General features: G+C 33.3%; 1 protein-coding gene across 1 annotated transcript in view; it reads right to left on the bottom strand.

Moving 5' to 3' along the window:
* Nucleotides 1-22,500, bottom strand: part of LOC106867588 (calcitonin gene-related peptide type 1 receptor-like) — a 314,424-nt gene that overhangs the window by 40,211 nt on the left and 251,713 nt on the right. The window contains exons 10-11 of the mRNA XM_089356647.1: nucleotides 19,065-19,144; nucleotides 546-681 (exon numbers count right to left, since the gene is read on the bottom strand). Of these exons, the coding sequence (XP_089212773.1) occupies nucleotides 546-681; nucleotides 19,065-19,144 (216 nt within the window). The remainder of the gene's footprint in view (nucleotides 1-545; nucleotides 682-19,064; nucleotides 19,145-22,500) is intronic.

Consider the following 22,500-nt stretch of genomic DNA (forward strand, 5'->3'; position numbering starts at 1 on the left):
AATTAATTACACGCTGACTACAGCCATTGTTTACATTTGAGACGAATGATCAGACTTTCGTAATGTCTAAATAAATAAAGTTGTGAAGATTTGAAAGTTTAATAAGTAACCAGTCGGTGTAACATACATGCATACATACATATATACATACATACATATGTATGTATGTATGTATGTATGTATGTATGTATGTATGTATGTATGTATATATATATATATATATATATATATATATATATATATATATATATATATATATATATATATATATATATATATATATATATATGTGAAAAGAGAGAGTAAGAGACAGAAAGAGAGAGAGAGTGTTAGAGAAAGTGAGAGAAGGGGAGGAGAGAAACAAACGGCAAAGGAAAGAACAAACAACAAAGCAGATAACTTATAAACAGTGAAGTTGATTAAGCTGATTACTTAAACATGTTTGAAATTCCATTGAAGATTATGCTAAAATTTTATAAACGATTTCATACAATGTATTCTCCAAAAGTATTCCCGGGGAATCGAAATAATTAAAAAGTAATTACCTTTGTTCCTGTTATGGTATCACTTATTATATTCACCCAGAAGTAATGTTTGCTGCTCTCAGGAACTCTGTACGTCACAATCAGAATTTGAATTCCAAACAATGGTAGTAACAGAATTAAAGCTTTCACAGAGCGTCTGCAAAATAAAAGAATATAAATATACATAAAAATGCAAGTGTCAATCTATCTATCTATCTATCTATTTATTCATCCCTCTGTCTGTCTATCTGTTTGTCTGTCCATCTATTCATATATATATATATATATATATATATATATATATATATATATATATATATATATATATATATATATATATATATATATATATATATATATATATATATATATATATTATATATATATATATATATATGGGGGAATTTACGAAAAATACATCAACAGACGAGGACAGGTGGTGTAAACAACAAAAGGATGTATTAGATTGACGCTCGGGAATACAGAAAGTCTTTAACGTTTCGAGCTACGCTCTTCAACAGACAGTATACAGAGAAAACAAGGAGAAAAACACGGAGAAAATAAATTGAATGGTTTGGTCAGCGATTAATCATAGCGTATGTATGTATGTATGTATGTATGTATGCATATATGTAAGATGTAGCAGTGTAGGTCTTCTAACACCCTCCGTCATATTTAATGCCGTTTATTGTTTTCCTGCTAACTAGCAGCCTCATCTAATTATTGGTATATATATATATATATATATATATATATATATATATATATATATATATAGGCACAAGTAGGGCTGTGTGGTAAGAATCTTGCTTCCCAATCGATACTAATTTTGTTTAAACAGGTAGCAATCAGCAGCACAGCTTGATAAGACTTCACAAGACGTAACATATCTGCCATTCTCAGCAGGCATGATGTTCATCTTTCTCCGATATATTTGCATCAGTTTTCAGCACTGCAAATCTATGGTGAGATTATATCTAAGAAAATTCAAGAGTATCAAGATTTTTAATGCTTTCCATACATTTAGTATGATACACTGATGGCGATTTTAATCTAATCCCGTTTCAGTTGCGTATAGCGAGTTTTCATACTGCCCGGCAAGCTTCTGCAATACCATTGAATCTTTTATTCAGTGTTTTTTATATAGAGAGTCATGAATGTTCTTTCGGTATATGACAATCTTAGTATTAAGAAGCCACAGCAAAAGTAAAGTAGTCTTTGTGTATCACAGCAGCGACGATATTCGTCTCACCATGATATCTTCGTCTCGCCATGATATCTTCGTCTCACCATGATATCTTTTTCTTGCCACAAGTCCATAGAGAAATTCTATTTCAGACAATTCCTCAGCATTATGTCTTCTAACACTGTGTATACATTTGGTATGAGACACAGCTGGCGATTTTCTCGTCTATATTTTCCTTTTAGTTTAATCAATTTTCCATAAACTCTGGCACATCTTTTATATATTTGGGAAATAAAAATCCACACTGTAATAAACCGACGCCAAAGATATGATATTGTTGGCACAACATCTTTTAACAGCTAACGAAACGGAAAAAAATATTTCTTGATTTCCCATAGTACATATTTACATTGTGAAATTCTTAGTAGATACTTAATTGAGAGTTAAAGTAAAGTATTTGAGAAGATAAATATAGACATAACTTTGTGTCTATGTATGAATGAGTTTATGTATATATCTGCCTGTGTGTATGCATATCAAAAGTGTAGATCCGATTGCCTGCTTACAATATTCTCTTCGTAACCTCGAGGCTGTCGAAACGGATACCGAACGGCATCGTATCTGATGCACTAACTAATTCCAGCTGGATTTGGAATTAGAGCACTGTATGTCAAAACATGGAGTGTAACCAATTCGTTGCATTACTCATCAAAGTTGAGTAATTCCAATGCTCTAAAGCGCGTACCAGTTTTCTTTGCATACATATATACATACATACATACATACATGTATGCATGCATGGATGCATGTATATATACATACATACAAACATGCATGCATGCATGCATACATACATACATACATACATACATACATACATACATACTTACATATATACATACATACAAACATCCATGCATACTGATAACTTTCACTTCAGCAGTGACATTGAAGAGGTCTTTGTTAAACTGAGGTAGGGGATGAGAAGAGTCCTGGCGGTATTTGAGTGCTGCATTGAGTCACTTAAATCTTGATCTCTTACACACACACACACACACACACACACACACACACACACACACACACACACACACACACACACACACACACACACATACACACACACACACACACACACACACATAGACACACACATATATTGGTTGGATATTGTCTTAGTCTTGTCACTGAAAATTCTTACGTCGTGTGTGTGCATATATATATATATATATATATATACACACACACACACACACACACACACACATATATATATATATATATATATATATATATATATATATATATATATATATATATACAAAAACACAACAATGAGCAGCACTCTCACATTACTGTTACTATAATTAATCAATGTTTGCAATTCAACTTTTTTAGAAGATTTTGTTAGTGCAGAACCAAATTATGTGAAAGCGTCAACTGCTTTCACAGCATTGCCTTTAACAAACAGGCTGGCCAAAGTTTCTAGGTTGCTACCAGAACGTTGTTGACAAAACAATTCAGTCTATTTTATGCTGATAGTTGAGTCAAAATATCTGCCTGCTGCTGCAAATTTATATATGAAGTGCCGGATGTCCTCGAGTGTATGATCACATACGGTGCAATCATCTGCAAACCGTAAATCTGTCATTGCCTGAGATGCAACTTTAGTCCTTGCTTTGAAACGCTGTTGTTTGAAGATGTCGCTCATTTTCTTTTATTCTAGAAACACACTCTCTTCTACATAGGGAAAAGCACAATTTGTACTTTTTGGTTTTCTCAACTCCATTAAAAAATTTCCAGTTTATGTGGTGACAAGAGAATGAATTAAAAGGGTTAGATCTTTTTGATTCAGTACTTCAAAACTGTTGGTCTCCTCAATAGGCATGGTATAATTTGTTATAAAAATGTTATTAGATTCAATAAGATGTTTAATTTTTTCAGTTTTCATGTTTATGGATTTTTTCAGTCTTGTGTAATTTGTTATAAAAATTATTATCATACTCAATAAAACGTTTAACCTTTTCGCTTTTCATGTGTATAAATGTTTCTTTTTCGTGTGTGTGTTTGTTTTATTGAGGATTAGACAATTGTTTTTATTTGGAGGAGATAACTCAGTTTTTTAATGGGGGTGAGATCACCAAAAAATACCGCACAATTCAGCGTAACTAATAGTGTAAATAATCCTGGTACCAGAACACAATCTTGTTTTCTACCATTTTTAACATCAAAAGGCAATTTGAGAGAACGGATGTTTTCATATCTTTATGTAAGAACACATTTAGCGTTTGATCAGGAATCATGAGTTTTGCTAGTACTTTCCAAAACGCCTGCCGACATACAGAGTCAAAGGATTTTGTAAGGTCGGCTGTATTGTGCTCCTGAGCCTTCTCCCTAACTTGTCGCAAGCTGAATAGCCACTGTAACTTGATCAGACCTAAATCCACACTGATTCTCTAGATAGACAGAGGTGACTAAGCCAGTGTTAATTCCGTTTAAGATTACTTTAGAGAGGATTTTTCCTGCAATAGGAAGCAGCGATATGCCATGAGGATTGTCACATTCACATCCATTACCTTTATATTTATATAGACGAACAATCGTTACATCTTTAAATTCTTGAGGAACTGTTCTTATTTTTCGGAGTTTAGTTTGAATAGAGCTTTTAGCAGCCTTGTAAAGCTTTTTCGTTCTAGTAGTGATCTTATCTGTAATCGATTTTTTGTGAAGACTGTATATTTCTTGAAGCTGTTCATATATAACTCAAGAACTCTGGATAAATTGTATCTTTATAATGACTCTATGATTCTTCTAAATTTTCCGTGATTCTAACATTATGTAATTTTGCATCAAGTGTTTGAGCAAGAATATATTTATCTACTTTGAGCTTTGAAATATAAGGTCTCCTTATAAGTCTTTTACGAAATTATTTTATGACCAGCTTTGGTCTCATTTTTATTTTACTACAAATGATAACATGGTCAAAACAGCATTCTACCTTATGGAAAAAAGAAAACAAAACATTATTTCTATCACGGTTTCGGACAATCACATATTAAATGAAGTAACGATGACGTGATCTAGGATGATATCAAGTTATTCTGTTTTTATTGGACTGTTGAAAAAGTGTATTGGTGACAGAAAGTCCAAACTCACTGCTCAGAGATAGTAGCAGGAATCCATTTGAGTTTATTTTATCTGGAACATGCTTACCAAGAATATTTGACCAAGAAAGGTAATCTGATCCAACAGGTGCATTAAAATCTTTTAAAAGAAACATTTTATTTTGATTGTGAAATCATTTCAGTAATATTCGTAAATCGGAATTAAGTTAATCTTTAGATGCATCCAAAGACCAGATGTTGGTGTGTATGAACTTACAAGTGCAGCATATTTTTCTAGGCCAATTGGGGTTTGTAATAACATAGGACCGTCCTTAATTCCATTTCGCGAGAATTCTATTTTATGTACAATATCATTACTAATAGCGAAACTCACACCAGATCCAATTTTTCTTTTCAGATTTACCGTTCCAGAAGAAAGTGTACCCGCCAATTACTTCATTCAGCTAACCAGAATCTGGTAGCCTTATCTCCAAACAACCAGCAATGCTAAAATTTTTCTTCTCAAAAATTAAGTTAAAAGTACTGTTTTGCGCTCCGGATGCTTTTTCTGTGCGTTCCAAGCTGCTATACTAATATCCATTTCCCTATCATTTTGCCTCTGTCTAACCATTTTCATTTGTCGTCTCATATTTTTCGACAGCATGGTTGAAAGTCCAGTCATTCGCTGGATAATAACTGAATTCTGTGAGCGAGCGATTTTTAGGGTACCTTTTCTAGCCCCCCACCATATTCACGGGAAAGCAGTGCCATCTCAAGTAAGCTACTTTGTAGTTAAGAAGAGAACACGGACTGAAAATGCGCTCATAGATTTGACAGAACCACCATCTACTTCATACCACCATATGTTCAAAGCTCAAGCTAGGGACCTCCACTGACTACCTTTACCGGGCCCCCTTCACTGTCATGTCATCGCCGTAGTATTTTGGTTTGTCCTCATGTTGTCACTGAACGATTTGCACTGTATATTTGTTTAAAGAGGAGTTCGCTCGTGCTGTACAAAGTCCATTGTCTCCACCTAAAAAGCATAACCTCTACAGGTGCACAGTGTGCCGCTTATCAGATGCAGACCGGGTTGCAGATCAAGTAGTGATGAACCAATCGGTTGAGGGTTGGTGACTCAACACGCACATGAACACACATATACGTATACAAAGAACATGAAATTTTAAAAATATATTAGAAGGAATATTAATGATATATAAGATGTAAATATAGAAAATCACACCTATATACACATGTATGTATATAAAATATAAAATTTAAAAATATAATCAAAATGAATATATATATATATGTCAATATCACCTCATTATCTCCTCCAATCTCTCTCTGTCTATACACACAGACACACATGCATGCTGTTATCTTTAATGTGTCTTTCTAATTTATCCCTATCCCTTCTCTCTCACGCCCACACTTTTGGCTGATAATTGTAAATGGTCAATCTGGGTAAGATCCTTACATATGTATGTATGTATGTATGTATGTATGTAGGTAGGTAGGTAGGTATGTATATACGTGCGTATATACATACATATATATATATATATATATATATATATATATATATATATATATATATATATATATATATATATATACATTTATAGGGAGAGAGAGAGACAAAGAGTGAATGAGAGAGCGTGGGGATATGGAGATAGAGAGATAAATAGATACATATTCATATATGTATGTATCTTCAAAATATACAGGAATTAATGAATACGGGGACAAGCGTTATGCTTATATCTAACGTGAGATCACAGCCTAGATTCAAGTTCATTTGACCTGCTAAACTAAGTTCCGTACTTCGGAAATGCATGGCTATCACCACTTTCACCATCAAAGACTTAATTACTTGGTAAAAACAAAAACATCAATGACAAAAAAATTAGAGAGCATCATTCCAAATAAATAAAACACTTTTCATAGCATCTGAAAGCTCTTTTCTCACAGTATCAGACTATTTGATCTCAGTTATAAAGACATTTCTTGTCGTCTCTTTTCACCTAATTTAACTCTACAACGCCGAATTTTTCCACATTCATTCTTATTTCTTATTCGTGTATAAGGAGATGAGAATTAGTGTGCCTCATACAATTGTACAAACTACCAGGAACGGCAATTATGATTGATCAAAAGTGAGAGCAAAATCTTATCCAGGAAAGCATAGGAATCCACATGGTGGGATTACTGCCCATTCCAATTCATTGCTATTTGGTATAAAAATCACGAATGTAGTTTGCTGAGAGCTTAGTTGTATGTCACCAGAATGATATGCCTTGAATATTGACATCAGATAATTTTAAATTTTGCACTGCTTGTAGTAATTTTCTAATTTCTGAAAATTTATGAGAGTTTTAGAATGACGAGAAAGAAAAAAAAAAGAATCAATATAGGATTTGTATTTTTAATTCATACTGCAAAGAGTTGGCAGAATGAACAGAAGTTGTAAGCTAGCAATGTTGACTGAAAACCGTTTTCTTCTATGAGACCCAAGATTACACATTTATGTAATGCATTCCAACTCAAGCTTAATTTTACCGATTGTATTACGTACCATTTTATGTGAAAAATTCTTATTTTATCCTATCCTATCCTGTCCTATGTATGTATGTATGTATGTATGTATGTATGTATGTATGTATGTATGTATGTATGTACGTACGTACGTATGTATGTATGTATGTATGTATGCATGTATGCATGTATGTACGCATCTCTCTCTATTTATCTATCTATCTATACACACACACACATATAATCATAGTTCTGTGCATGCCACTTTTCAAAGTTTCATAAATTGGTAAGTGCATGTATTGTGTAGTTTTACAGTTATTAAATACAGGAGTTTGAATGCTCTACTTAGCGCATTGGTTTCACAATTTTGTGTATCACCAAATTGCTCTCTCTTCTCTTATATTTACACAATACACTTCATATATTAATCATCACTATTAGTGTATATGCTCAGTTTACTCTTACACGTTAACCAATGCTGCATAAGTAATGAATCTCAGCATTGTACAATTAATTATTTTAAATAGAAACGTGCAAGATCTGCATATCAGCGAACATCAGTAACATTGTTGCAAGCGACGAGCACATCATATTGAAAGATAATAGAAATGATGTGTTATGACTGAACAATATATATTTAGCCTCAGCAGTCTAGAAGTAGTAAAATATGAACTTTCATATTTTACGTTACAATACAGAGGTTATTAAGAGTCATTAGTAGATTCTGATGAAAAAGCGTTCTTTGAAAACATCCATTAAAAGCTTGTAACCTACAATATTACTGATGTTTCCTACGCCTACTATATTTATGTATTCTAATGAATTATATCTCCCTGTCATTTACATATTTACATTATTAACAAAGATGAAATGTTTTCAAAATTATTATTTGCTTTGCTCATTCTAGATAACCTAACATCAATGGATTTTCAGTAGTAACTGGTAATTTATAATACTGCATATATGTACCCCAGAGAATAATCAAAGCACCCATGGGGCTTACATATTCAACGTGTCAGTGATGTTCTTTTATGTAATGCATTAGAAGCAACCAGAGCTCATCAGTGTTACGCATCAACTTACTAATTGAAGAACGAACATTGAGCATTTCTTTCTAGCTTTGTTCGTCCCGTATTTTGATCTTATTTCCTATATCTTGTTAAGTTGTGTATGTCATTAATTATTCGATTGTCTCACCTGATAATACTTCACTGCAATTACCTTCCCAGAATCCTGTATTCTTTCATGTCTCTTTAGTCACCCTAAAGCAGTTTGCTTAAAAATATTTATAAGAGTCTGTACTGCGGTTCATACTTTCGAACAAAAATTCTTTATGTAGGTACCATAGATATGTGTGTAGCTAATTGAAATGATTTCTAAACACCAATGAGAGGGTAAGGATACAACTTCAAATCAAAATTCTCTTATTATGGACCAACTGAAAGTAGTCCTTTGACTACCGTGACTTCAAAGTATACTTAGGAAAGACTTTGAACTCAAATCTGCAATTTAAAAACGTACTCATCACTTGTACAATTCCCTTACTGCTGGCTGTAATAAACTGTATAAGTAACTCTATTTACAACTACAGGTAATGAATCACTGCGTACATTTACATGATAGAGTAAAGCCCGCTAACAGGATACGAACTGTTAACAGTTCCGTCCGTAAGTCTTCACCTATTACTTATCAAGGAGATAAGACGTTGAGTGTATATTGGGAGGTGTCATTATATATATAAAAAGAACGCTACTAATATTGAATTCAAATTTTGGCACAAGACCAGCAATTTCGGGGAAGGAAGTAAATTGATTACATCGATCCCAATGATTAGCAGGGACATATTTTTCCCCGACTCCGAAAAGATGAAAGAACGTCAAAGTTGACCTCGGCAGCATTTGAACTCAGAACGTAAAGACGGATGAAATGTTGGGACGCATTTTGCCTGGCATGGTAACGATTCCACTGGCTTGCCACCTCAGACACCACTACTCTTAAATAAAAGCGCTATCGTATAAACACGGATTAGATTTATATTCAGAAGTCAGAAGTTATTATATTTGTTTCATATTTAGATTTAGTTAATATAGTACGTACATTTGTTTATTTATCTTATTGATTATCCTTTCAATTTGATTTATGTTTGCATGATCATTTTCCTTTTTTTGGTTTTTGGTTTTTGTTTTCACTTTGTTTAATATGAAAAACTTGCGATGTAAACAGTATATTTTATACGTTGGTAAAATATCTAAGTTTCAATTTTTGATAAGAATAAATAACAGGCAAATTTTCGTTTTCTTCTACAATAATTTTTCAATATTTTGTGAAATGATATAAAAAGAATCAAATATATATCAATATATCTGGTAAAGGTAGTTAAGGTATACTGCATAAGATTTGCTAAAGAATTCTTGGCGTTCTAAACTTTTGAAACCATGTGACTTAAAGGATTTTTTTTTTCTTATTTTTGTTTTAGTTAAGTTTGTGATGCTCAATTATTCTCGCTTAAAGATATATTGAAAATCAAATCAAATCAGTCACATAACTTTAAAATCAATTTGTTTGCTTTAATCCAGAAACAAATTTTGAATGGATGGTTCATGTGTAATTCATTCTAAGCAGGTATTTATTTCAACGGTGCCAGATATTTAGAAATAAAGTCGATATCACTGGAAATTGAATTTTAGATAGTAAGGCAACGCGACTAGGAAATGCAATCTGCATGATGTAATATTATAAAACTGAATGTGTAGGCTATAACCAACGTACTAACAATTGGCCGACGTAGGTGATGCTTAAAATTCATTAAATTCCTCGACTCCTATCATAACCTCGGACAGAGAATCACACAACCAGATTTTTTATGCTCACTAAATTTTAGTCTGTATGTGTATGTGTGTGTGTGCGCGCGCCCGTTAATGCCGTATTGTAGATGACATGCCCTCAGCCCCGAGGCACTATGTTAACTAACCTGATTTGAATTGGGGTTGTTGCAATTTTCATGACTTCGTTAACCATTTTGTGATACGCATCTATGTCATAACTTCTTTTATGCGCTATAAGGAAGTATAGCCGCTTATCACTTATTGTTGGAAGTCTTTACGGAAAAATGTCTTTACCGAAAAAAGAAAAACGTAGTCTACTATGCAGTGCTTAGCATAAATATTATATATTCAGTGTGTTTGTATGCGTGCAGCGAGAGAGAGAGAGAGAGAGAGAGAGAGAGAGAGAGAGAGAGAGAGAGAAAGAGAGAGAGAGAGAGAGAGAGAGACAGACAGACAGACAGAGAGGGTGGGAGAAACAGTGACAAAGACAGAGGCAGAGAGACAGAGAAAGAGAAGGAGGAGAAGCCAGCAATTGAGTATCTGAAAATCATGGGAGAATCTACTGCTCGAATTGTTATGCACAAAGTATAAACGTAAGAGTGATTATAAAATTCTTTATAAGTAAGAAATGAAACGCGCAGCCATTACGTTCTAACAAACATCAGTTTTTCCCCGTAAGTTGTAAATCATCTTTTGTGACATTAAGTTTCCTTGCTTTATTTTCTCTCCTCTTTTCATTGAGAATCGCCATCAATTGCCATATTATTTACATTCTGCATCATATTTATGTGTATGTCTTTAGGTCTGTGTTTGTTCCCTCACCACCGCTTCACAATCGGTGTCGGTGCGTTTATGTCCCTATAACTTAGCAGTTCGGCAAAATAATCCGATGGAATAAGTACCAGACTTCAAATCAACAAGTACTGCAATTGATACAGTACTATATATGAGATGAGGAATTATGTACAACGTTTCGGCTGATATACCCACCTGACTTCAGCAGGTGTCTTGGGGGAATTTCGAACCTGGGTTCTCATTTCTAAGGTATCTTTCGATCTTCTTCTTCTTCTTCTTCTTCTTCTTCTTCTTCTTCTTCTTCTTCTTCTTCTTCTTCTTCTTCTTCTTCTTCTTCTTCTTATTATTATTATTATTATTATTATTATTATTATTATTATTATTGAGTGAGAGAGCAGTGCATTCCATCAAAATGACACTGGGGTAAAATATACGAAGCCCGTTATTATACCCATCATGACTACCCGTCTGATAAGGGTACACCAGGCACACGCATCACAACTATATGTGCGCGACATGGTGATCTCATATCAAGATAAAGAGCGCATGACCTTGCAGGTGGGGCCCCGTTAGAATTTTCTTCAGGTCGAGTAGCACATCCCGCTCAAAAGGTCCCTGAATAAGGTTTGTTTAAGGATCTTGAGCAAAACACTCATGTTTCCAAAGGTGAACTATTCAAACCCCAAAGAATTCCTCTGAACACATGGCTATGATGTTCCCCCACTACTTCTGCTCGTGATCAGAGATGCACATATCGTCAGCCACCAAGGGACATGCTCAACTGGTTAAGGTCAAACAACTGACAAGCAAATCTGTGGTATTGAGCAGAATATTTATTGCAGCCCATTTTTTATACCAAGACAAAACAATGTACATGATAACACTTCCAATCAATTAAGATCAGAGGCCATGAGAGTCACTGCCTCATACTGCATTCAGGCATTTATTATTATTATTATTATTATTATTATTATTATTATTTTATGTTTGACTTTTGTTTTGCATTTGTACAAGTTGGATCCAAGTCTCACCCAGAGACTTCAAGAGACAACAAGTTAGAAGTTCATGTAGGTGTTATGCCTAGGGTACCATATATTTGTATTTGTACAGTTTTGTTCAAGTGAATGTTTAAGAAAATATAAGAAAATTATGTGTTTGCTTTAAAATTTGAGATCACATAGACAGTATTTTACGTAGGATATGGGCAGTTCCCATGAGCACTATTTTTTGAACTTCAGCCATTTTGGGGTTTCCTGGAATCTGATCTAGGTAGTAATCAGTTATTATTATTATTATTATTATTATTATTATTATTATTATTATTATTATTATTGTTCAGTAATTTTATTTTTATAACGTACTTTCACTTCACTACCGAGCGCAGCTCTGTGTGCCTTGGGTATGTGCTGTGGTTTGCTGTGATGCTCTTATGGTTAATGTATTGAAAGTGTTTTGCGTAGGATGTGTGCAGTGCCCAGTAGTGCAATTTTCTGTATGTTATATATATTTGTAAGTCTTGGTCTTTTTGTTATGTATTTGTCTGAATATTTTTTTATTATACCTAAGGCACCTACTATGATAGGAATTGTTTCTGTTTTTACATTCCACGTTCAAGTTACCTCTATTTCCAAGTCTTTGTATTTTGAAAGTTTCTCCATTTCTTTTAGAGAAACGTTGTCATCTGCTGGTATTGATACATAAATTAGAAAGCATTTTTTTCCTTCATGAACTTTGACAACTATATCTGGTCTATTTGCCTTACTTTCTCTATCTGTGTGTATTGGCATATCCCAGAGTATGGTTGCTTTCTCGTTTTCTGTGATCTTTTCTGGCATGTGTTTATACCATCTTTTTTCTGTTGTTATTCCATAGTGTTGGCATAGCTTCCAGTGTATATAGGTCCCAGCTCTGTCGTGTCTGTGAATATATTCCTTCTTAGCCAGGACTGGGCAACCAGAGATAATATGGTTTATTGTTTCTTGTCCATCACCACATATTCTTCTTCTTCTTCTTCTTCTTCTTCTTCTTCTTCTTCTTCTTCTTCTTCTGCTTCTTCTTCTTCTTCTTCTTCTTCTTCTTCTTCTTCTTCTTCTTCTTCTTCTTCTTCTTCTTCTTCTTCTTCTTCTTCTTCTTCTTCTTCTTCTTCTTCTTCGTCTTATTATCATCATTATTATTATTATTATTATTATTATTATTATTATTATTATTATTATTATTATTATTATTATTATTATTATTATTACTGAATAATAGTAACTGCCTGGAATCGAACTCAGAATCTTGAGGTTAGTAGCCGCGCAGTATATACGCAAACTAGACCATCTATAATATACATATATACACCAAAATACATAGATGTATGTACATAGTTATATAATATTTAGGCATATATATGTAAGACTTGAATATATACACAAATACACACTTATAGATATATGTACGCATACACGCAAGCGTACAAAACCGCTTAGTGTACACATATACAGGACAGTTATTACAGGCGAGAGAAACAGGAAGTATACCTTAAGGGTAGGGAGGAGGGAGAGAAAAAGGAAAAGAAACAGAGACGTAAAACCTAGCGAGCGAAAGAGGAAAAGGGAAAAAGAAGAAAGAAGAAAAGGAGGAGAAAAAAGAAATTTGTTCAGGGCGCTAGCAATGTATCCAGTAGGAAGTGGAAAGATATTTTAAGTAAGAAAAGAAAAGAAATGATGAGTCTATGCAATTTTATTTTATGTGAACATTCGTTACACATATTCGTGATCTAATTCTCTTTCTTTATGGATGTCTAAATATGTATGTCTAAATATGTATGTCTAAATATGTATATAACTATGTACATGCATCTGTGTATTTTGGTGCATGTATGTATATTATAGATGGTCTAGTGTGCGTATATACTGCTGAAAAAATATTTATGTGATACAGCGTAAATAATTTTAAATTTTAATTTTAATGTATTAATTGACTTACATTTCGTATATGATTATTTACGAAATGTATTAGGAATTTGTCCTTGAATTTAAGTTTTTCTTCGATTTTACAATAGGATGAATTTATACTGAATTTATTTCGTTCATTGTATACTTAAGACATTTAGTTGAAAGGACCAATGAAACAAAACCATTTTCAAACATGTAACCGTTAAAATAGATTTTGTTTTTCTTTAATAATATCGTCAATTCTGTGCCATTCAGACAAAACTGTCTGACAAACGGGAACGTGAAACTTTGAGTAACAGTTTTTCTGATATTTCTGCTGCTTTTAAATAAAGTATATATTTATATATGTATATATATATATATATATATATATATATATATATATATATATATATATATATACATAAATTAAAACAGTAGGGTAAAAATTGAATATTAATTAATATCAATTTAATACCAGGGAACAAGCACATTAAAAGAATCAAGGAGATTCAGAGAAAAAAAATATCTGAGATCTCAAAGGATTATTGTATATGCATATGTATATATACATATATTTAATACCAGGGAACAAGCACATTAAAAGAATCAAGGAGATTCAGAGAAAAAAATATCTGAGATCTCAAAGGATTATTGTATATGCATATATATATATACATATATTTAATACCAGGGAACAAGCATATTAAAAGAATCAAGGAGATTCAGAGAAAAAAAATATCTGAGATCTCAAAGGATTATTGTATATGCATATGTATATATACATATATATGAATCTTATCATAAATATAATTAACAGAACCGTGTACACGTGCTCCATTCGTGGGGAACAACTATTATACGATTCTGAGAATTATATTTATTTAGCGGTCTGTACTGATGAGAAACAGATATTTTCGGTAAGAAAATGTTAATTTCGAAACTAGCTTACAGATAACGGTATATATCTATGTAATATTCACTTGTCTTATCCGCATACATTTTTGTTACTTCGCTAAATTTCCTTTGAGAACAATTCGGTCTTAGTAGACACATTACATGTGATCTTCTTCTAGCACATTAAGAGTCCACCTAGTGGTCTCCTTTATATATATATATATGAGTGTGCGTGTAATGAGATATGGGGAGAGGAAGAGAAAGAAACACAATACATAGACCAGAGAGATAGTTGTTGTTTTTAATTTTTCTCTATCTATAAATATATATGCGTGTAAGTGTATATGTACACAAACTCAGGAGAACAAGCACGCGCATGCACGCACACGTATAAAATACATATAAAAATGAGCGTGTGTACGTGCGTGCTTCGTTGTGTACGTGATGAGTATATATTTGTGTGCGTACATTTGTGTGTGTGTGTGTGTGTGTGCATGTGTATCTGACTGTGTGTCTTTCTCTCTGTCGGTTTTGTTACGGATTTTGTTAGACAGTCAAATTGATTTTTATCTTAGATGTCTTTAAAAAGAAATTGCAATGCGAGCTTTTTTTCATTTTGATTTTTGCAGAGCTGTAGAAAATAACACTGTTTTGAAAATCTTGTGTCTTTTTTTGATGTGTTTGACAACAGGTGGCAAATGAAATAGAGTAAAAAGTGTTATATTGAGAAATAAAATGAAGTATTTACGCAACAAATTTTATGACAGCTATTCCTGTGAGGATAGCACTTCTGTTATATTTGGAAAAATAGTCGGAATATAAATCTGTTCTCTAATAGACTGCACAGATACTAGTATTTTCCTTACGTTTACTAACAGTGATGCAACCCTTGTGTTAAATTTCACAAACTGATAAACTCACATACAAAGGAGTAAACTCTCTTGGGGTAGAACAGAATGTAACCGAAAGACAACCGTTAAAATTGGTTGTTATTGTTTTTGTTTTTCTTTTCGTTTTGCTTTTACTCAATGTTTGGTTTTATCTATATAGATAACTGGCAAACTTGCCACAAACATGGTCAACAATAAATATGAAATATCTTGAAACAATCACCAGATCGTCGCCAGGGTGGAAGACTGGACTAATCTCCAATCGGATCTTCTCGTTGTTATTCGATGACCGGGAAAATACAATATGCAACTATACGAAAATATATTTCAATATTTACTACCGTAAAGGAGCTGCACTTAAGCTATCATATGCTCTTGCCTCCTGCGAAGACCGCGCGGTATCAAAAACCGTTAATGATCTTGGAGTAACTGCCGACAACAATTTAAGCTGGAATGTCCACACAAAGAACAAAGTCGCCGGGGCTCTCACGGTGTGCTCCTGGGCCTTCAGGACCTTTCGGTCAGGAGAAACTCTTACCATTATCCTTCTCTTCTCCACCCTCGCTCGTCCAGACCCTGAATGCTGTTCTTCGTTGTGATTTCCCTACACGATGCAAAATATCATAAAAATTGAAGCAGCCCAAAGATCGATCACAAAAAGATAGACATGACAAGTCATGAGTGTTGCGACCGTCTCGAGAAATTCAAACTTTATTCCCGCCAACGCCAGTGTGAGCGCTATATAATTTGTGTGGTGTGGAAAATATTCCAACAGCATTTCGCAAATGATGCTTGTATGAACATTAGATTTACCAAAGGCTTGGTCCCCATGTCTCTTGCCCCGTACAAAAATCATGGTAGCGTCATATGACAACACTTAAGACAAAAGTATTTTACCTCAGCTGGCTCTGCTATCTTTATCATCATACCAAAACACACAAGAGAAGTATAAGATCTCATAACATTCAAATGGTTTCTGGAAACTATCCATGTGATGGTAGATACGCTGCATCTGACTATTTTAATGCAGCATAGATTGCAATTTTATCAAACTCTTAAAAAGTACGACACAATCACTTACGTATTTTCACCTGCAGAAACTATCCCTGAATGCCAGAGGTAAAGAAGATTATATGATAAACACACACTCTCCTTCTCTCTCTCTCTCTCTCTCTCTCTCTCTCTCTCTCTCTCTCTCTCTCTCTTTCTCTCTCTCTCTCTCTATCTCTCTCTCTATCTCTATCTCTCTCTTTCTTTCTTTCTCTCTCTCTCTCTCTCTCTCTCTCTCTCTCTCTCTATCTATCTATCTATCTATCTATCTATCTATCTATCTATCTATCTATATATATATATATATATATATATATATATATATATATAACATTAACACACAAATGGCGTCCAAATTAGTGACAGATGTTTCGCTAGAGCTTTACTCAATATAATCATAAAAGATTATATATTATACATTCTACCTTCTCCAGGCATAATTTAAACTGTATCTATGTATGTTTGATAAGTCGTTGTCATCACAACAGTGATCGACATATACAGCTCGAATATGTCGAAACGTATTAAGAATAGATATGTAAGTCATCGTATATAATTTTATATAGCACGAAATGATTTTGGTAACTACTTTTGTGGTTAATTATTTACAACTATAGAGTGTCAATAAGAAAGTTCAATTTATAATTAAATACATCAATTAAAATACCACCAATAATTATTTTTGATTAGACGTAAGGCCAGGAATTTCGAAGGGAAATAGTCGACACCAGTGATACCAGTACTTAATTACTTTATTTTATCGAACCCGAAAGTATGAAAGACGTAGTTGACTTCATCGGGATTGCAACCCAGAACGTGAAGAGCTGGTAAAAATGCCGCTAGTCTTTCTGTCTAATACGCTACCAATTCTGGCAGTTTGTCACATTAAATAATAATAATGATTTCAAATTTTGACACAATTACAGTGATTTCGAGAAAGGAGTACGTATTTTATCAGCCACAAAAGGATGAGAAGCAAATTTGACCTCAGCGGCATTTGAATGCAGTACCTAAAGACAAACGAAATGCCGCTTAGCATTCTGCCCGGCGTGCTAAGGAGTCTGCCAGTAAACCGCCTTAAGAATAATTTCAAATTTTGGCAGAAAACCTCAATTTTATTGGAACAGTTAATCGATTAAATTGACACAAGTGTTTAACTGATACTTATTTTATCGACCCTGAAAGGATGAAATCGAAGTAGACCTTGGCAGAATTTGAATTCAGATCGTTAAGCCAGAATGAACGCTGGTAAGCATTTTGTCCGCCTTGACAACATAAACAATTACAATAACAGTAATTATTATTAGTGTTATTGTTATTATTATTGTTGTTGTATATTAGAAGACGCTTGTAAGGAAGATTAAATATAATGATAATGCGTAGAAGTTAAATCACTTTGACCAGCACCTTATCTTGTTTCAAGCACTTGTACCTGATCTTCAATATAAGGACAATTTCTTACCAACAATTTCGGAGGTACTAAAAAATAGCTAGAGCACTACTCTTGCTTCTATCGTCATTATTTATTTGGATGGAATTTCAAGATAAAATTTTAATTAAATGAATTAAACTCCTTGTTCTATTTTTAATCATGGTTTTATTATGTAAGAAAAATTATACACGAATTAGTCCATAAATGTATAGAAATAAAGATGGGCAAGATTATTCTTATCTTTGGTTGATTAAGATGTTCCATTTAGAATATAATTTCAGTATTGTTAGGAAAAACTGAGAAAGAACAGTGCTGCCTATTTTACTTTCATAACAAAAATTTAAACATGCTGTTCCGACACTTTACAGTGAAAGGTTGTTAAATATCTTAACCGTTGCATGTGTCTGAATCTTTCTTTTAGATTTCCTTTAACATAGTTATTCCAATCTTCAGAAGATAGAACATCCAATGAAATATTATCGTTTATTTTGATAAAGAGGACAGGACATTTCATGACGTCATTAAATGAAAGGTTTTGTAGCTATGACTAGAGAGTGCCAGGTGCTCGGAAAAGTTTACATTCATGATTGAAATACGTTTCCTTTATTTTGTTATAATTTCCTTAAGAAAGTATGTTGTGTGCGTTACATAATCTCATGCTGAAGCTGTATAATTCTACAGAATATTGAAAACGAGAATACATGTGTAATACAATGTAAATATGTATGCAATTATAATTTACTACCACAAAGCCACCGCTGTTTAATGTATTATGCACCAAACAGCAAAGACGTTTGCCACTCGAAATGAACCAAATTTTCAGTTAACCAATAATCCATTATTTCCTTGCATTAGGATGTACATTCCAATATTCTCAAAATAATGTTTTAGAATTTTCTTACCTTAAGCTGCTTGGATCGTTTGGGTGAGATTCTAGTTTAAAAAGTTGCCGCAAGATATGACAGAGGAAAACTACATTCAGCTGGAAAAAAGATTTTAAGCAGAAAACCTTTGTTAACATAGTATAATTAAACATTCTTACATATAACAAAGAGACACTCACAACATATATAAGATTATGTCTACAAATGGATGAAAGATAACTTGATAGATGGTGAGGAAGTTATATTAATTAGAAAATATTTGCTGATTTACTTCTACATTATTTGGAGTTCCAAACACGTAATGTATGCGTGTGATCGGTCAAACAATATATTCTGTATAAAGATATGGCCACCAAGTACTTGAGAAGTCGACTCTCATTTCTCAAAACATATCGTGTGGTTGTTGTAGTTACACTGTGTCAGTCATATGGTGATTGGCCGACAGTGTCAAGGAAGAGCTTGCTAAGTATCCCCAGTTCGCGTTTTGATCACTCGACATTCGAGGATTGAGTAGAAGGTAGAAGATGGTTACGTGATCCTTAAGGTAACGTCACTTGTATGTGTGACAATTTTTAGTGGTATACTAGCTGCTTTCTTTCAGCGTTTACAGTAATATATGTTTTAGTGAAATTGCTTGTAAGAAGTAGAGAAAACGCATTGAGAATTTTATTTATTCTTTGTTTTGCCTGCAAGTGATGAGGATTAGCGGATTGCTTAAATGGTTTCATTCGTGGTGATTTGGAAGGAACTACTGCTGTTTGAGCTCATGTCATTTTTAACAAGTTTGCGAGATCGGATCTGGAATCTTTTAAGGTCTTTAGATTCCTCTAGTTTGAACATTTTATTCTAGGTGTATCGATAGAGCTTAACAGTATGGAACAAGCATAATTTTAAGGGAGATTTTTAATAGAATACTGTCTTATTTACGTCAAATTGTAGGGAAAACGCCATAACCATGTTTCACTTCGTCTGGAAGCCCAGCAATGAAAAATCTGAAATCTATCCAAGTAACGCGGAGCATTATCATTGAGTTAATGATCACGTAAAGGCAGATTTTGCCGAACAAAAATGCTTCAAATATTAAAGCAACCTGCTATATATCTTATGCAGAGATTAGAATTGCCACCATTGGAGAAACTTTACTCAAATATGTTCCAGTTGCCTGACAGCTTCAGATTTATCGACGCAAGCTCATTTTTCTTCTTAAAGCGACCGCAATCTGTCTCCTCATTTTCTTATTGTGTCTCTACAGATGACATCAATATAGTTGAGTTATGACACACAAATTTCCTAAATGTTATGTTGAGCAAAAATAGTTGAGATGGGTAGAATATATCCATAAATCTCTTTCTTATGACACAAGATGTGTTGAACTCTCACGAGAAGCCTAGTCTATGCTCCATCAAAGCGATTATAAAGCTCTTTTAGCAAGGTCCAGGTTACGGCTCTATCGAGAAGAATGCTCTCTACATTTGCTTTAAAGGAGGCAAGTCTTTTTGACTTTGAAATACACAATAAGCTTTTATACACGCATCCGGTCTAATTCCCTGAGTGTAGTAATGTCTTTCATGTTTTCAGCAACATAGGGGTGAAGTTACTTGAAGTTAGTCCTTGAGCTTGTGCGTTCATAGCCATCTGATATAAGTATTTCACTGACTAATAGACCCTGATGATTAGAGACTAGGATTGGATAGTTCCATTGTACACATTACTAGCCGACTCATATCTGATCTGCAACACATACGACGACATAACCCGTTTTTACAAATGAAAATCAGCTAATTTTTACTTTGTGACGACAACTTTATCTGGACAAATTATACTTTGGAATGAATCACCCGCGATACATGCACACACACACACACACACATACACACACACACACACACACACACACACACACACACACACACACATGTATATATATAAGAATAATATAACAGTAAGATGGAAGATATCACAGGCTTTAATAGTAGATCACAACATTTGCTTCTGCACTGCACACCCGCTTTAAGTTGCAGAGTTTATATCCATATACCATTATACAAGATTATCCTTTATAATAACTATATAATTGAATATTCTTCAACAACAGCTGTGTGTGGGCGCCTCATCGGGTGAGATACAATTAAATCCTGCTAGATTTTTCTAAATTCTTTGGGTATACGGTTTACATTACTTTCCACCAATCAAATTATCAGATTCTTTAGGACACAACCATAAACACATAAGTATTACTGCAATAATAGCACCAACAATAATAGCTATAACAAAGTCAAGGTGACTTTATGGTATTCATAGTATTAAGAAACAAGATAAAATAGTAACAATCTTATTTCGGTGATAGTGGTAGTCAAAAAAAATAAATATATAAAAACAGAAATAAGCCAAAACCTGAAGACGACTTATACCAAGAAGTGGACAAAGTGTGTCGATAGGTTGAAACAAAGGAAATATAATAAAAGGAAAATAAAGATTCTTAGAATTACAGAAGTTAGAAAACTGTTAATTTTATTACGACTCAAGTTAGCTTCTTCGAATTATCTCTTATCTACAATATTTATTACGCTTTCCGGCAGTTTGGTTTTCTGTGAACTATATGAACTCTATTGGTTATTAGTTTCGAAGTTACAGGCCAGCTTTCTTTCAAATATTTTATATGAATTTTTAATTTACTATATTTTCTTTTGATTTTAACAACACTTATCTTATACCCTTACAAATAACAATTCAATACACCCATTAATATATGCATCAATTTCTATTCTTCCAACACAACTCAATGTCCTGTCAACTCCTTCCAACTGCTATGTTCTATATTGCTTGTTTCCCACTACACAAAACTATTCACTACCAAAAACATACAATCTTGCACTTTCTAGCAAATACTGAAATTTTTCTCGATATTCGATTACAATATAACAAATATTAACTTATTTATGTTCGTATGAATTTTATATATTTTTCCTTCAATATATGTACTTACATTAATTATATTTTATATTTGATACTATATAACTATCACTGAGATATATGCCCCTTTATAGCTATTATCGCTATTATATCTTCTACATTTTCTATCCATTCCACCAATCTATCGCCAACACTCCTTATACTATAAATTTTACTTGAAGAAAATACATTCAATCCTCTTTCTGAGAACTTTATAATGATAATATGCAGGGTTCGGGATATAAGTGCTTTCTCCTAACTTTCTAGCAAAGATGTTAATACCATTATTGATTATCAATGGGCTCGCGTCACCGCCACAATTATTGGGGGATTATAATTGACATATGCACATCTTCATAATCATTTTAATAATCATACAAACAACACTACTCATTCGCTTATTAACAGCCGTCTGCTCATTTAATTGTAATCTACTTATACAAATTACTCCTATGTATTAACAGCTGCTGTGTGTTCTAACATACATAATTCTTTTGATACC

Source organism: Octopus bimaculoides, chromosome 8, assembly GCF_046866305.1.
Source record: "Octopus bimaculoides isolate indiv1 chromosome 8, ASM4686630v1, whole genome shotgun sequence".
NCBI lineage: Eukaryota > Metazoa > Mollusca > Cephalopoda > Octopoda > Octopodidae > Octopus > Octopus bimaculoides.